General features: G+C 40.5%; 1 protein-coding gene across 1 annotated transcript in view; it reads right to left on the bottom strand.

Annotated features, from left to right (window-relative positions):
- LOC139723066 (DNA topoisomerase 2-alpha-like) overlaps window positions 1-17,874 on the bottom strand; it is a 36,193-nt gene that overhangs the window by 1,480 nt on the left and 16,839 nt on the right. Inside the window, exons 15-32 of the mRNA XM_071634340.1 lie at window positions 16,806-16,915; window positions 15,947-16,039; window positions 15,055-15,169; window positions 14,474-14,595; window positions 13,462-13,610; window positions 12,660-12,891; window positions 11,649-11,848; window positions 11,066-11,204; window positions 9,430-9,625; window positions 8,185-8,420; window positions 7,638-7,721; window positions 6,791-7,000; window positions 5,928-6,051; window positions 2,956-3,198; window positions 2,229-2,606; window positions 1,450-1,566; window positions 750-875; window positions 4-98 (exon numbers count right to left, since the gene is read on the bottom strand). Of these exons, the coding sequence (XP_071490441.1) occupies window positions 4-98; window positions 750-875; window positions 1,450-1,566; window positions 2,229-2,606; window positions 2,956-3,198; window positions 5,928-6,051; window positions 6,791-7,000; window positions 7,638-7,721; window positions 8,185-8,420; window positions 9,430-9,625; window positions 11,066-11,204; window positions 11,649-11,848; window positions 12,660-12,891; window positions 13,462-13,610; window positions 14,474-14,595; window positions 15,055-15,169; window positions 15,947-16,039; window positions 16,806-16,915 (2,969 nt within the window). The remainder of the gene's footprint in view (window positions 1-3; window positions 99-749; window positions 876-1,449; window positions 1,567-2,228; window positions 2,607-2,955; window positions 3,199-5,927; window positions 6,052-6,790; window positions 7,001-7,637; window positions 7,722-8,184; window positions 8,421-9,429; window positions 9,626-11,065; window positions 11,205-11,648; window positions 11,849-12,659; window positions 12,892-13,461; window positions 13,611-14,473; window positions 14,596-15,054; window positions 15,170-15,946; window positions 16,040-16,805; window positions 16,916-17,874) is intronic.

Below are 17,874 nucleotides of genomic sequence, written 5' to 3'. Positions count from 1 at the left end.
AACCTCTGCTTTTGGCAACTTCTTGGGAGCTGCGTCTTTCACCCCAAAATCATCATCTGAGTCTGAGTCTGTAAATTCAGGCTTCTTCTTTGCAGCGGCTATGAGAAATCAGTACAAGTTTGAACAGACATGAGAACAGTGACCACAGAGCTACAACGGGAAGGATGAGAGAGGTGATTCCCATTCTGTATATACTACAAATCTTGGAAAAGCCCACGCCATATACCTCATGCTGAAATTATATGGCAAAACTCAAAGACTGGATTTGGAGCCAAAACCTGTTTTTCATCTTCCGTATAAAATGTCCAACAAAGTTGTTTAATCCAAATTCATGAAATTCTTCAGTCGAGCTGCTTCATGAATTTCATTAATTTGAATAATTACGCAGTACCTGCTAGGATTAGAACCAGCGGGGGCTGTTGGGCGAAAGCTCACTGGTCTAGAAGAGAAGACGTCTGTCTAGAGATTAGGAGGTCATAAGTTTGAATCCTGCTTGAGTACGTATGCCCATGATTTCTTTTGTGATGGCTACTACGAAAACACTGATCAATTCAGTGTTTATTTACGTTGATGTAGGGCAATTTAAGCTCTTTTCAGACATTGGCAAATGTACCTATCAACAACTAATAAATGAAAATACAAGACATTTACTTGTGGGGACAGGAATTACACGTAGTATATCATTTCTTCAAGCACAAAGTGCCGCAACTATGAATACACATGATTTCATAACTGCTCAGAACTCTGACCTTTCTTCGTTTCCGTCTTCTTCGCCGGCTTCTTCTTCGGTGCATAGTCGGACTCGGAATCTGAGTCCTTCTTCCGCTTTGGAGCATTCATCTTTTTCAAGACAGTGCTCATTGATGTCTTTCCATCTGAAGCGGGACAAGGCAAGTAGGGAGCAACATGGACTGAGACTCACATCTTTCTAATGTCTATACTGCACTGCTGTCTACCAATGAATATTAATCCTCACAGAAATTTGATGACCCAGAAAAACTTGCTGATGAGAAAGTATTCTGTGGGTTAGCTGGTTCAGATATGGGTGCCATAGAAAATACAAAAAATGGCTGCATGTCTACTCTGTTGAGAAAATAGCATCTAAATTATTTGAAAAAAAAAAAAAAAAAAACATTTTTTCCCCCAATAGATCTTTAGTAAATCTACTACTTACATTTATGACAAAGCTGTCAGATACCCTAATGACTGGAATTACTGAAAAATTCAAAATCCAACTCAACTATCATATAACCGAGTCCTGACATGGTACTACAGAACCAATGCTTGCAATATTTTAACTCCAAACAAAGTTTGTTTTGTTATAACGTAAAAATAGACTGATATGAAAGTTAAACACGCAATCTGATGTTGAAAGGAGTAATTACTCAAACTATTCATGGCACAGTAAGGATTATGTTGATGAGAGAATTTGAAGACAAGAGGGATTACCTGCTTTCTTGCTAGCCTTTGCCTTGGTGGCATTTGTGTTGGCCTTGGCTTTGGAAGGCTTGGCAGTGGGAGGTGAATCCGAGTCACTCTGGAGTGATGAATGGACGCTGGAGACTTCTGAAGACATGGCAAGAGCACAGAGATACTTGTGATGTGCAAATGCATGGATTGCTTGAGCTGAGCTACATTCACACACAGCCTGGTCATAGGTCAACAACATACTGATTACGGCAATTTTTTTTTGCAAGGTTTTTATTTTTGCCAATTTCACGAGTCAGGTGCTATTCGTGAATTTAAAAACATGCATAAATATTAACTCTCATCTTGACCTGAATGTGATGTGCACAAATAAATTCTCTGTTCAGTACCGTACTGCAAGATCATGAAGTTAACCACTCGCCAAATTGTCCGGAAGGCCCGATTTGCGAAAAATTAGACTCACTTTACATATGGCGTATACAGTAGACCTTTCGAATTGAGTTGACATTCATGTGGTACAGTCATTTTGCTGCAAGGTTAGGGTTACAGCACTGTAATGATCAACTGCACATCTGTCCACAGTGATATTCTATATGGTTGACTGACTGATGATTTGTGAAATTACACTGTTCATGATGTATCATTAGGTTTTTGCCTCCATTCATCCTAGCATCAGTAATCCACACAAGTGAACACAATAAAAGCAAGTGAAACAGAACACAGGCTCTCAAGTTTGATTGATAATACCAGCAATGTTTAAATACATGTATGATCAGTATGGCCTTTCTAAGTACACTAACCTTTATCAAAGCCGTCACTGTCTGAATTATCGCTGTCAATGGTCTCTGCTGACTTCACTGCCTTGGTGGGCTTCTTGCTTGCTTTTGGCTTGGCTGCGGCAGGCTTCTTTGCAGCCGGTTTCTTGGCGGGAGCCTTCTTCTTTGCCTTAACGGCAGGCTCGTACGATGCGTCGCTCCCTGCCCCATCTTCCGAGGCATGGGAGGACAGGTCGTTGGACATCTCTGCCGGCTGAGACATGGCTACCTCGTCAGCGTCGTCATCAATGTCGCTGTTGTTATAGGCGACTTCCTCTCTCCTGGCGGCTGGTGTGACGTAAGAACCTCCACTCTCATCACTCTCTTCATCGTCGCTGAACGTGTACTTCACTGTGGTTTTTGCTGTCATGGGTTTGTGGATATCATGTCATAACAGTTACGACATCTCATGGTTTCCATGGACAACAGAATTCAGATGGATGCCTCTAAAGGCAGGAGACTTTTTTTGTGTTGAAATAACTTTCTTTCTGGAATTATTCTCCTAGGGTCTCAAATTCTCTCATGAAACATCTTTTCTTAACTTCACATAGACAGAGACTGCATGTTTTTGATGCAATGTTTAGAAATGATGCATAGCCATGAAATCTTACTTTCCTCTCTGTGGTTCCAACTCATCCACGGATTACACTCACACAAAATAACCAAATAGAAGAAGACACGAATATACACTAAAAGATCTGTCGCAACTCACCTGCAGCTCTCCTAGGGCCGCGGTCGGCCTGTGCTGCTAGGCGGGCTGCGAGGGCAGCATCTCCACTGGTCATGTCGTCGTTGAACTCCTCTTCCTCTTCATCTGACCACGGATTGCGCTTTGATTTCTTTGTCTTCTTGGTCTTGTCACCAGGGGTACGGGGCTGGCGTGGCGCCTTGGGCTCTTTGGGTGCTTTGGGTGCCTTGGGTGCTTTGGGTGCCTTGGGCGCCCGAGGCTTTGGTCCTGTAATGTGGAAAGACAAAGAGAAAAAGGGGCTGGGAAGGAGTCTAGCAATCACTACCAGAATCTGATTAATTTATTGTGAAATGGACATATCAACTGCTTTGACACTTGGTAATGATTTTTATCATATTGTCAGTTGACAACTGTTCTGGGCCATTAACAAATTGGCAAAGGTAACATTTCAACAGTGATAAAATAAGTTAGACTCATTGTCCAGACTTGCTTTAAACACAGTATTTGTTCAGTCTCAGTACCTGTGTTACATACCCCAACATGACTTCCTCCATTAACTCATTGTCTTTCCATGTTACAGGATCAATGCCAAGCTTTTGCTCTCAGGCATTATGCTACAGCTTAAGAATTGCATAGCCAAACATGACTGCTTTTCAAACTTTCTGCTCCAGTGACATAAAGAAGCAATATTTCAAGTGTTCTGGTGAAATTTGCATACAATTTTATTCATCTACACATTGCACAAGACATGGAAGCACACATAATTTTTCATTTTCTTCTCTCCCCACAAGCCCCCCCCCCCCCACAAAAAAAAAAAAAAAAAATCCAAATCAAATGGTTGGTGCCAATGGGGCAGTAAAGCTGGGGAATGTATTCATTCACCTCACTAAATAGTGTTCTCAGTTTGCCTAAAAGCAAGTCTTGTGTACAAAATGCACACATCACGATGACACACCTGCTACAGCTACAGCACACAGATTGTTTGCCAAAGCACAGAACCCTAATCTGACACTTGTCAAGTCATATACAAGCCTCTACGGCTACCCAATTTCACAAATCAGTGTTCAGAGAACCATTGATTAGCATGCTTCCTAGTCGAATGTGGTACATGATTACCCTAGAATTGCTTCTGTTAAAATATTCCACAAATATTGTACATTGAGCACACCTTTGTGCGTTCATCATCTTTCATAAAATGAAGACAAACTTAGACATCTTGGGACAAATATAGCTCAAACTCACATTTGGTGAGTGTATCAATTACTTCAGCTTCTACTCACACAAAAATAATTCAAGTGTGCACCTCAATGATACACATATTTGGCATTTGAAACTCTTATTCTGATACTTTCTGTGATTGCATAGATGAATGGTGTATACCATTAATCACGTCTATGAGTAGATAGTCAACAGGAACTGAAAAATGCAACCCAAATGCTTGTAACACACCAACTAAACAATAGTACTCCATTCCAACATTATTGCAATCTCTGAAGTCTGAATTTTACAATTTTCTATGTTTGCCTGTTCCTGAGAAGTTTACAATCCGTATCAAATTTCATATGGTTGATATTCTAAATGTACTGCATCTCCTTTGCTATATTCTCAGTGTCACTCATTGGATGTATCTATCAGAGAAGCTAAAATACACGTGTCTTACATAATCGTTAGCACATTCCCTTGTATGTATGTTTAACCCCCATCATGTGTACAATGCTATCACCTATGATTAGCATATTAATACAATAATCTAGAAAAAAAATCAACACCATACCTTGCATTTTTGAAAAAAAAAAATGGTTGGATTCTGAAAGACTATTCAGCAAAAAGGTAAACTTGCAAGAATATTTACTGCATCGAGTACATTCAGTTGGGACAATGCAGCATTTTTCAAATACTTCACCATCTGTTCATAACATTTATATTCAGCTGCAAGTCCATTCTTAATCTCTCTCTCTCCCTCACACACACTACCAATGAATACTTGGTTATCTGCTTGAGAAATATCGCGCTATCACAGTACCTTGCGACATTCAGCAACAGCACAAAACAAGAAATATCAATTACAAGGCAGCAAGGAAAAAAGTCTGGCTGAGAAGGCACTTGCTCTAGTGTAATAACATCCTGAGGCTGACACATAAACATTTTTATTTTTTTCATCCTTAACAAGATTACTGTAACTAGTACTTATGCAAGATATTCAAAGTATTTTGGCAAGTACTTGTGTGTACACATAGTCACCTAATGTCCTTCTAAATTCATCTTCATATAATTAAGAATATGCAGTCCTGTGAATTTTCAGCTAGTTTTTAATGTTATCACTCTTAGTAATTTCTCCAGCAATTCATCACCACCTTTGCAGCATGCCAGACAAATCTTCTCAAACAGTTTGAGGGCTGATTATCTGAACACCTTCTTTGCATGCCTAAGGAGTTGAAGATGCGATCTAATTATTGCAGGCCTTAGCACAGATTTCTGCGTCTGCACTGAACAACATGGCGAAAGGGCAACCATCTTAGCATTTTGACATATATTGTGAGAAGCCGGAAGGCTTTGACTCTGAGAGTTCCTTCGTCCAAGGGCTGCCGACCACACCAAAGGGGTGCAGCTCCACTGATGTTGCTTCGCTTCCCAACATTGACTGCAACCTACCAGCACTGCACGGTTCCTGATCTGTGAACAAGCATCCTCACTCTGATGCCTGACTAAGCTGTACGATGAGATATTCTCCTTAGTTTCAATGCCTCGTGAATGTGTGACGTTTCTGCATAAACATGCATCTATATTTCTAGTGCTGAATGATTCAAATGAATGACTGGTTAACAGCCTAGTACAACCAAACCTCTTGTTTACACATCTCTGGTAGGGTAATTCTGCAGAATGACTGAGAAAGAATGATAGATTCTGAAGAGAGCTGCATGGCGTACTGGACACACCCCTTTCTGTGTGCAAGTTCCTACTCAGAATCAACCCTGCCAGACGTTGAGATAACATACCAGTCTTTGCTTTAGGCTTGGCCACAGCCGCTTTGTCGGACGCTGCCTCCGAGTCCTTGTCATCATCCATGAGACCCGACAGCTCCGATCCCTCCTCCATCTTGATGCTGTTTTCTTTGGGTTTCTGATTAGAGTACAAAACAGACAGGTACTAATAACATTTCATTCTTCACAAGACATATCTTTTCTGAACCATAAAATCTGTATTGCTGACTCAGTAGCCTTTGACCTCTTGCCTCACCTCTGACCAAGTTATATTTGTACAGTAAACACATTCATAGGTTAGGAAATATGTTAACCCATGGTGACGAAGAAGTTGTCACAGCAAAACCAAATATTTATTCATAGATAGACCATCAAAATGCAGAATGTCTTAGGCAATATTTTCAATCAATGAAATAATCCTTGGGATTTGTAAAACATACAAATGTGCAATAATTGCAAGGACATCGATTAACTGCAGTTACCACAGCAATGAATTAAGTGCTAACAGCTGACTGCTTGCTATCACATACCAATAATCAGAACATGATGTGATGCAAGGACAATGGCATCAGGTCTAATGTGACAATAAAGTAGACCCAAGAATTTCATATTACGGTACTCTGCACGCAGCTGAACAAGATAAGGACATATTTTCAAATTGCTTGTTTCCTTCTTTCCATGTGACTCTGTCATGTGCTCTGGACGAACATATTCCAGTATAACTGTAAATCTTATGGTTTTTTTTCCTCGGCATCTGAGGTTGCCTTCTGCTTTAACCATTGTGTGCTTTGAGTGTTGATTGGCACAGAAAACCCCATAACATTTTATACACTGTCCAAAGTCCCTGGCAAAGAAAGGGTTTAAAACACAATGCTTACTCTTCCTCTTTTTCCGTCGCCGCCACCGGTTGCCTTCTTGACAAGGTTGTCGATGCGTGGGGCAACGCGCCGGCCGTACGGCGAGGGTTTGGTTTCCTCTCGCGTGAGGAGTTTCTGCTTGCGTGACTTGCCCTTGGCCACCTTTGTTGCCTTGGAAGAGACAGCCGTAACTCCTGACTCCTCATCCTCCTTCTCCTGAGCTTCCACCCTCTGGATGAAGAAAAAGAAAAGCAAGAGGGTAAACTCTATAACCATCAGAAGGAAGACCCAGTCCATGAAAGGACTCAGGGGCGGATCCAGGAATTCCATGAAGGGGAGGCGCTTTTACAAAATTAAAAGGGGGGGGGGGTGCATCCCCTCCCATTTTTTTCTTTTTTGTATTAACAAAAATAAAGGGGGGGGGGCACACCCGGTGCACCCCGCCTGGATCCGCCACTGGGACTGAATCTCCATAACAGCTAATCAAATTGGGTTGCTCAATAGAATAGTTCACTCTGTGATCAAGTTCGACTGTGAAGTAATGAATACAGCCATATAAACATGACAGTGAGGATTTCAATACAGTGGGGACAAAACTTACTAGTTTTAATTTTCAAGTTGGGAAATGGCAGTACTGACCACAATCATACACAAGACACAGAGGGGCATATTCTCATTGATGATTTGCAATGAAATCGCTGTTCACACGACTGATCTCCGATTCATGCAGCTTTGTGGCTGGCAATACGCTAACAGTCACTGTAGTCATGCTTTCTTATCAAGCCTCAGCCAGTATAGAATCAAGGTTTCAATCGGAATCGACTCCGAGATCATGAGACACTAAGCCAAAAGGATTTGGTTTACTCACATCTAACTCCTCCATAAAGGCATTGAGGTCGTCAGTCCACAACATACTGGCTGTCTTCCGTCGCAATGCGCTGAGCTCACTTGCCTGTGGGGGAAAAAGAAAAAAAGATCACAAATGGTGGCATCAGTGGCATTTCATCCATGGCAACAAACTTTCTCTTTTAATCTAAAACTACCGTGGGTGCTTAAACAGACTCTATCATGGAATTCAAATCATTTCTTTCTTTTTTAAGGATAATTACTCTTTTTTTAGATGAGATCATTTCCAGGATTACAGTAGAACTGTACCAGGCTGTACGCATAACAAACTTCTGTAAACATGACTAGAAACTGCCTGCAGAATTGACCCACTCTTTCGCACAAAATGTATCAAGTCAAGTGGCTAAATGATGTAAAATTCTATGGTAAAAGGCATGTTGAAAGAGCTCATTCATGGTTAGGGGTGTCTTCTCCGCTGATCAAGACAGAATACAAAGGAAACACCATGGAACGATCTCCCCTGTTCACACTTCAAAGTTAAGACTAAAGAAAGTGAAAGCCCCAGTGACCTTTTCATCCCGTTGCTTCAGCAGCTCGTTCTTCTTCTCCTTGGTCAAGCTCCAGAGGCTCATGCCCAGCAGGTAGTTGAAGTCGTGGCTCGTGTCCGTGTCGGACACGTCGCTGGCCGCGTCGTCGAAGTCGTCTTCCTCGCCCTTCTGCTGGGCCTCCTTCCACGCCTTGATGGGGTCTGAGTCGTAACCACGGCTCACCAGCTTGCTGATCATTTCTTTCTTGGATTTATTTTCTGTCATGATTGGGGGGGGGGGGGTTTGAGGGGAAATGGCACAATTACTAAATATGTGTCGACGGTGGTCTTAGGATGATGACAAGTAAACTATCTACTTTCTAAAACACATATAACACACTAGAAAGGATTTATTTATTTTCTTTACACAAACAGACACAACAAATTTTTGCCTTGATATGTTTACAAAATGAGCAAATCATCCCCAGTTTGAAATATGGCATGTGTGTTTTGCCTTCTTTTTTGTTACCAACGTACCTGCTCTACTAGAGAAAAGTAAATCAGTTACAATATAAAAAATCAAATAAAAGCAAAAAAGCAAAAAAAAATCCCCCACTCACTTTCAAAGTTAAAGTAAGCTCTTGCATTACACAAGCTGGGCTTGTGAAAACATAATTCCATCTCTAAGTTGAATCCCTACATCAGAAAACATGAGGTTGGTCTTCAGATTTTGTGCTGATCAAGAGTAATCGTTGGTTTTTGGTTAATTAATGTACATAACTGGATTTTTAAAAAAGTCATATTCCTGACGTCATCCAAATCAAATGTCACTGTCATCGTGTGACAACGCCTCAGTGCAATTTCTGCTTTGCCCAGTTTCTTCAGGATTCACTCATCCAACTACTCTCTGATCTACAATTCATGTGATGAAAGTGAATTTGATTGTGGTAAGCTTTCACAGGTTCTCACTCCAAAATAAGAAGATCTGAAAGATTTAACTTCATAGACATTACAGTGTTCTGCACACATGCCTTGCTGGTTTTCATTTAAAGATACAAGCTCACAAACTCTTCTGCAGGGCTGCTAACATACAGCCTTCAAAATCAGGTAGATATAAAAGATCAGTCAGGGAGAAACCTGTGTGTTACATGCAAGTCAGTGGAGCACAAATAATAAACAAATTAGGGAGATTTTTCCATTTTCTTTTCAAAACATGAGGAAATATTGAAATTTTCAGGGCGCCTTTGCAGTATCAGGTAGACATGGCACCTCTGCTTCTGGCACTCACCAATGACGATCTTGCCCTCAATCTTCTCCATGATGAAGCGAGCCTGGTTGTTCAGCTTGGAGGACTCTGCCTCAAGGAAGCCCTCAAGGTAGGCTTTCCTCTTGTGGTAGAGCTCCATCCTCAAGGCAAAGAACTCCCTCAAAATGTCTTCCACACTTTCGTACCGTCTGATGCAGCCATGGCTGTCATACAGCACCTTGAAAACGGAAATAAGAAATATAAATATGAAATAATAACATGAATACAAGAACAATACAAATATGTAAACGCATACTTGGACAGAGTGTAACATCTATTATACCAGAATCTAACAAACTGCACAGTTTATAAGACATATCATGTTTCAACATTAGTCTTCGATGATTGACTAAAGCAATGATCACTACACTAGGGATAGTTACATGATCAGACATACAAACCAACACAATATGATAATATCTGCTGTAAAGTACATGCACTAAAAAACAAATCAAACTTTCAAATTCAACAACATGATGACTGGCGCAAAGTTCATTAGTTTGACTTCATATTTGGAGGTCTGGATTAAAATGTTGACATGCAATCTAAGTCATAACTGCTTGCATTGATAATATGCATTTGCTTTACACAAGTGAAATGGTACCTAATCCTCTTAGAATACTGAGAGAGCACTTAGAATACAGGTCACTGTGGTCATAAAAATCACGATATACATGCATCAGGGCTTGACATCAGCAGTTGCCCATGACCACCGAAAACTGATGTTCAGCCACCAAATTCCCCCCCCCCCCCCCCCCCCCCACCCAAAAAAAGAGGTTATCTTTTGGTGGCCTGGTCAGACAACTACGATTCAAAATAGACTGATATGGTTTGATATGATTTCAAGTCACAGACATGTTAAATTTAAAGATATTAGTGGCTCAAACAAGCCTACCACAGAAAAAAAGTTAATGTTGAACACTGCATATGCCACATGCATAATTTGTATATTTTTCCCCACCCAAAACAACTATACAGGGCTTTGTTGGGAAGCTGTGGTGTAGTGGAGAATATAACTGCAGGGCTCTGCTGAACATGATACCCTAAATAGGCATGATCAGATAAATACTATCATTTACATATAATTGACACCTGCATGAATGAGTTGCTTATTATTAATTTAATTCATTATTATTATTATTATTATTATTAATATTATTATTATTATTATTATTGTTGTTGTTGTTGCTGCTGCTATTATTATTACAATTATTATTATCATATTAAAAAAAAAAATATTTATCTATTTTTTTATCTATTAGGCATTTCAGCATAAAAAAACAATCAGAAAATAATATTGCATAATATAGAGATTGTGGTGATTCTAGATGAATATATCTGGTCTATCCACTTCTTTTTTAATTGATGTAATGGTATTAGTATTTTGCATTGTATTCTGTAATCCTTTTTTTTTTTTTTCAAACAACTGTTAGTAAACTCATCTTACAGGGATCAGCCTCTGAAAGGCCTGTAGGTATTTGGTTGATTCCACCACTTCTAATATATTCATGTACCTTACATAATGTAAGCTGCAGACTTTCTAATGTCATTGTTATCTCTTTTCCCACTCACAATGTGGAAATAAATGAAATGAACTGAACTGAATTCACCACCGTACCATGAGATTGGCTTGGGAGAAAGTCGTCTGAAGCTTGAACATCTTGTGTAGTCCCTCTTCCTCTCCCCTGAGAAGACGATCTTCGCTCATCTTCACCACAAACTTTACCGTGGTGTCTGTGTGGTACTCCTTGTAGTCACTGTGGTTGGGTCAAGAGGATAAAGCACTGACTGAAAACTGGATATGGTGTGTACAAGCCTCTACCGCTGAAAAATTACAAGGTTTTCCTACAATTTCATGACTTTGCACAGGAAACTTCAAGTGATCATTTGATCTTACTTTTGACCTAGACATTCACACGTCATGACAATACATGACTCCCATGAAATCCTCCAACCAAAAGAGGGAATCAAAGAGAAAGCATCAAGAATATCAAAGTTTCACATCCTTACTTGACTTCCAAAAATTGTGCGTTGGCCACATGTTTAACAGGAGCTGTCATTGATTGGAAAAAAATGGCTGACTATACACCATTATAACAGCTCTCGATTCCCAAAGGCACTAAATATGCATTTAGTTCATACACCTCAAAATGAAAAAAAGGGGGGGGGGGAGGGGTAGAATATGACTCCTGTGTACGTACGAGATAGATGGCTTGACTTTCTCTGTTCCATACACCATCGGTTCCAGGACTGACTCTTTGTAGTTCTGGGTCCACGTCCTCACTGGGAGCTCGGTGATCTCCACCGAGTTGTTGTCAATGACGGCAAGCTCCCCACTGACGGCGAAGCGGTTCGGCTCAAACTCCTCGATGGTGCCCTTGAAGTTCTTGTAGGACGGGAGCTGGAGCAAGACAAACGAAACGTGTGTTCATGGACTAACATCATGTATAAGTTACAGTAGTACAACTCTTTATTTGAGAGCTACATGGGTAGACATCTTTTAGCAGGGTAAGATAAAAGTGAGAATTGCTTCACATTCCCAGGACTCCTGACTAAATGATCATCAATACTGATGTAGACTTAGAGCATCTTATCTCTTTTCCACGTAAGTTCAGGGCTACTTGTGTTCAGTGCAGCATCAAGTTTGTTTACACAAATTACTGCTGCAGAGCAACAATCATGTACATTCAAATGTCGCTCGTTATTGCTTCAGTGGATATTGGAAACAGATTACCTCAACGAAAAAGGAAGAATTTCTGTTTTCAGGACATATTTTCTGCAAAAAAAGAAGGTATTCTGAATTTGCCAATGAGGTGCTGGTCTACAAATGGCTACCATGTTTAAGAGTCCTGTAACTTTTTGCTGATATGCAGCTGACAGTAGCAACAGCTATCAGAAAGGTAGTAGACTAATTACAAAAAAAAAATGTCATCAGTTAAATTAAGTTAAAAAACATGTTTACTAGCAAAAGAACAAAGGGTGAATTTCCAATTAATTTCTTAAGCTATTACAGGTTTCTGTCAGTTTCTGTAACAGAGTACAAGGGACACAAATAAAAGATAGATGATATCTCAATCGCATTACTCATGTGTGACCTTGATGGAGCAAATGAGCTATATGAATTGAAAAGTGAGCTTTTTCATTTGAAGACCCTTAACAAATCCAGTGTACATGGTGGCGTGACCTTTAAATTTTTTATTCACAAGGCTCACCATGGGAACGGGGTCATCGCCGGCCAGCAGGCGCCGTACGTTGGCAACCACCTCGCGGATGTCGTAGTTGCAGATGCGCGTGCTCCAGCCGGTCCCGATTCCCTCGCTGCCGTTGACAAGCACCATGGGGATGATGGGCACGTAGAACTCTGGCTCAATGCGCTGGTTGTCGTCGTACAGGTGTGTGAGGAGGAGGTCGTCGTGGGCAGGAAAGGCTAGGCGGGCAAGAGGGCTGGAGGTGGAAGAGGAGAGGAGAGCAAATCATGTACTATAACTCAAATGTTGGGCAAGTAATATGAGTGGGCACTTGCCTGTTTAAAGTATGGAGCCGTGATGTATATGCAAGGTGTTAACCCGAATGCACCCTGCACGAATTTGGGCTCGCTTACAATGGGTTCTGAAGCCACTAGATTTCTATCACTTCTTCACTACACACAACTCAGATGAGCTACATTTCCCGGCAATAATGAAAATGATAGTGAACCATTTTTTTCCTCCACGTCCATGCGATGTGTTATGAGCAATCAAGCTTCATCATAGGCAACTTGGAAGGATTCATACATGTAAATATACCTCAATTTATTAACTTTCGATGCACTTTTATACAAAAAAGAGGTTAGTGGCATTTTCCAACTCTTATCTTTAAATGATTATTGGCATACCTTGTTCATCTTCATTTGAAAACATACACAAGTGTTTTCTGATTGCATACTAAAAGAAAATGAAAATCAAGAATTTCCACACAATCTTATTATTTCTCGTTTTTCCTCACGCCCACAGGAAGCAAGGAACAACAACTCACCTGAGTTGGGTGAAGATGTAACGGGGGCTGGCAGCATCCTTGCCACCGTGCAGCCGGGTGCCAAACTGACCGATGGGCTGCAGCAGGTTGAGGTTGTTGCTGCCCACAAACTTCTGGGCCAGGTTTATGATGGTGCTCATCAGGGATTGCTGCCCATGGAGAGTTAGGGAGTGAAGGGGTCAGTAAACTATTGAACCGCTTTATGTCAGCTTTCATCGATGTTTCATCCACCCAACTGTAATCTACTCAGCCTCAATTCACCATAACACATACTGAGAATTCTACTGAATTAATCACTTGGTAGTATGTACTAGTTCAACGCATGATCATACTCTCCCCTTCTTTTCTCTCGGTCAAATGAATTGTTTGGAAGAACTCTGTTGGTATTGCAATGCCCCATTACATTCTCAATTCCATGAAGTCTTTTACAATATTGTCATGACTGGCAATACTTCCGCCTCATGCTCTTTGTACTAAAGATGGCGGGATGCAAACAAATTTTCATTCAAACATATGGCTGGCAGATTACTGAAATGGACGAGGAATGCAAAAGATTGAGTGTTCTAATACCACCAAGTCGTTATGATTATCAAGTTAGGACTTTCAAACTCATGCAAAATTCTGTACCATCAGCTTACTATTTGCACACCATTTACTCATAGCTGAAACTTCCTCAAGACTACTCAGGTTGTATGTCAAGTAGCAACTACTCACAAGGGTACATCCCAAGCATCTCACCCATATACATGCAATGGGCTTTTGAGATCGAACAACAGATAACCCACTGGGTTTCGCTTCTTTCACAACATTCACACAGCGACATCTTTACTGTTCACATAATATATGTCCATCTTTGTCCTCCCAGGAATAGAGGAGCATGGCATGGCAGAAAAGATGGGGGGGGGGGGGAGTAGAAAATGGATAAAACATGAGTCAAGGGAAAGAATAGGTAGGCAGTGTTATGCCCCATCAAGGTGTGGAAGCAGGAAGCAGCCGAGGCAGTGATACTTACCTCACCATGATGGTAGGCAGATAGCTCTGCCACTGCACCAGCCATCTGGGCAACCTTCACCTCCTTCTTCTCGTACTTCTTGAAACAGGTGAAGAGGACCTTGCGCTGACCGGGTTTCAAGCCTGCACAGCCCGAGCAGAATGAAATGACAAAAATCACGGTTAGGCCACAATAGAATAACATTCTAGTGAAAGATCAAATATCGAACATTTTATACAGAGAGTCAACTTCCGTGTTTGAAAAACACACACTACACTGTATAAGAAGGATACACGACAGAAAACAATGTCTTTGATGGTTGTAGATGAGAGAGGGAGCAGAAGTTCTGTGTACGTCATATATTTAGGGAGTCTAATTTTGTGCAAATTGGGACTTCCTGAGGATTTTGTGAGTGGTTCAATTCGCGATCATAGAGTACAGCAATGGGTAGAGAAATGTACACATACATGTTGCATTCATGTCTGGATCAAAATTATGTTCATTGTGAAATTCACAAATAGCTCCTGACTCGCGATATTCACAAAAGTAACAACCCTCAAAATATATGGCGTATACAGTAGATGAGTGTTCGCTGATCTTACCGTCAACCATGGAGGGGATGGAACGTTCGTTGTCTGCGTTGGAGAAGAGAACCAGCTCTTTGTTGATGAAATCATTGTAGCTGACTTTCTCTGTGTCCTTCTGGTACAGGTACAGCTGTAAATATGGGACAAAGAAGCGAGTAATTACCGTAATTCGTATCAATGCCTGTTACAAAGTACAGCAATATAGCACTTGCTTTTGTCAATGTGTATCACCTTGATACAGAGTAGCGAAAAAGACCATCAAAGCACTTGCTCCTTTTTGTCAATGTTTTTGAAAACACGAAGCACTGTCAATCTTTAAAGCATGATATGTGAATTTAGTGAAACACAGTTCTAATACTGCTTTGTGAACGTTCTTGTGTCTAGTCTTAGCCCTCAACATACATCTTCACTCCTGCTGGATCCACAGTTCAGTGGAAGCTCATTCTATGTACACAACTACCTTCAACCTTCCCAATCTGTCCTCTTTCTTCCTCTAAAATAGATTGACTAGGAGGTGTCAATATATTGATTTGGCAAAGCACATCTAGTTCCTCTTAGTGGGTTACCACAGTAACAAGTGCAAGCTTTCATGTCTGAAAAAAACAAACAAACACCACACAACATTTCAAGCTATACAAATGTTCAATGCAAAAACTCTAATTACAACTGAGGAAGGCTTCTTGTGTGACAGAACACTGGATGACGCCCTGGACACTTAAAGCAAATGCTCTGAAATTCTCAATGCCACACACGAAGGAAATAAGATCTTCACTACGATACATGCTCTGGAATGCACACTCTCATCCTCAAAATATCTTTGGGAAATGTCGTTTAGCAAATGAAAGACAAACCCTTTGAGCTAGTAAATGTTATCGAATCCACAGACCCATCACTGCTGTGTTTTTACCTCTCCAAGTCCAGCGTCTTTCCTCCGTCTCCGTTCTTCCAGCCACTCGCTTAGCCACACCTTGCGATCTTCTACTTTCTTCTTACTGAAAGCCTGCAAAGGAAACCAAAGAAAAAAAAGTCATTGAAATATAAGAAAAGGCATTAAAGGCATTATTTACCATTTGCAGATGAAAAAAAAAAAAAAAAAACAACCCAAAACAGCTTTAGTACAACTGAACTATGCATATACCGGTACATCAAATGTGATAACGAACATTTTTTATTGACACTGCTCCAAATGATACACAGTGGCTTTTATCTCTGCATATAATGTAACTAAACTAACACTAGCAAGTTACTTAGGTGAAATAAAACCCCATACTATAGTACATGATATGGATTACCTATCACTTTGTATTGGCAATGTTGACATTGTTTATAGCACTACAGTATACGCATGTGAGAAAATGATGGATAACTCATTGATAAGCAATGCAAATATGCATGTGTGTGTGTGTGAATTCAGCTGGTACAGAATCCATCTTGTACTCAAACATTCCAAATAAAGCATCTGCCACAATTCAATCAATTCAAACGTCAAGAGTTTTGTGACTACGCTCAATAACAAACTTCTGTGATTTCTTCTGCAGACAGATATTGTAAACATCAATGACACATACAAGTGTGTAGGTTTGAAATCACACTGCAGTGATACTTATGGTGAGAAGTCCACAGCGATGTCATTGACTGTATACACCTATTGCAGGGGCGGATCCAGAAATTCCGTAAAGAGGGGGGCGTCTTTACAAAATTAAAGGGGGGGGGGGGGCGTGCCCTGTGCACCCCCACCTGGATCAGCCACTGTATCATGTACTCACCAAAACAATGGCTGCATCGTCATCTGGGCCTGTGTACTCAAAAGGGATTCTGTGTTTCTGCATGTCACTGAAGTATTCTTTGGCCTCCTTGGCTGTGCTGGTTCCCAAACCTAGAGACAGATAGAGACAGGTCTCATATCACAACATCATGCCATATTACAGAACAGGTAAAAACAATCCTGCGATCTAATTGGTCGAGAGCTGGGTGTAGATCTTTACTGGCTGCATGTTGCCTCACTAACAATAGCCACTGTAAACATGTTATCGCAAACTTGTAGCAAGAGTTCACATATTATGCTAGCATACGCGCATTCAGCTAGAGATGCCTATTGGTTAGCTAACCATGCATCCAGTAAATATACCATGCATCCAGTAATTACTTAATGCATGGTTGAAAGCATTAGATGCATGTTTTTGTCTGTGGCAAGCCAAAAAAGAAAAGCATCCAGTAAATCTGACATCAGGTTACATGATCAAACCATGGATTTCTTGCAAAATTTGTCTCCCGTTCTATAAAACAGATGATGCACATGTCTATTCATGTGTCAAGTCAGAGGGAATAGTGTGCATGCAGTAATTATGGAATTTAGTCTACACCCACTCAGCTTTACCTTGTAGGTTAAGAATTACATAGTTACCTTATGCACACAATTCCTACTGACATACTCAGACCCGTGTATCATTTGTATACCATACAACGACAAGTGTCTGGCACAATTCTCATTGTAAGTCAAATTGCAGTAGGATTGGTCACTGAATGCTGTGTAATCAAAACTGAAAAAAATATTTATAGAAGTTAGGGAGAGAGCAAATGAGTGGAGATATTCCTTTCCTTCAATGCTATTTTATGTTTCTATAACTTTTTCCAACCACACAAGAAGCAGAATATTTCTGCTCACACATATATTCTTGTGCAAGAGCGACAACATGTAATTACAATCATGTAAATTGACTTTAAAAAACCCACAAAAACCTCTTTTCTGCAATTCACACACATAACAAATACTGAGTAATCAATCTAATTCATCATTTCAGATGATATCCTAAAAAACTTACATTGAAACTCAGC

Source organism: Diadema antillarum, unplaced genomic scaffold (genome assembly GCF_040938485.1).
Source record: "Diadema antillarum isolate AM-2024a unplaced genomic scaffold, OU_Dant_1.0 scf00000180, whole genome shotgun sequence".
Taxonomy (NCBI): Eukaryota; Metazoa; Echinodermata; class Echinoidea; order Diadematoida; family Diadematidae; genus Diadema; species Diadema antillarum.
This window is presented reverse-complemented; position numbering and strand designations above follow the sequence as displayed.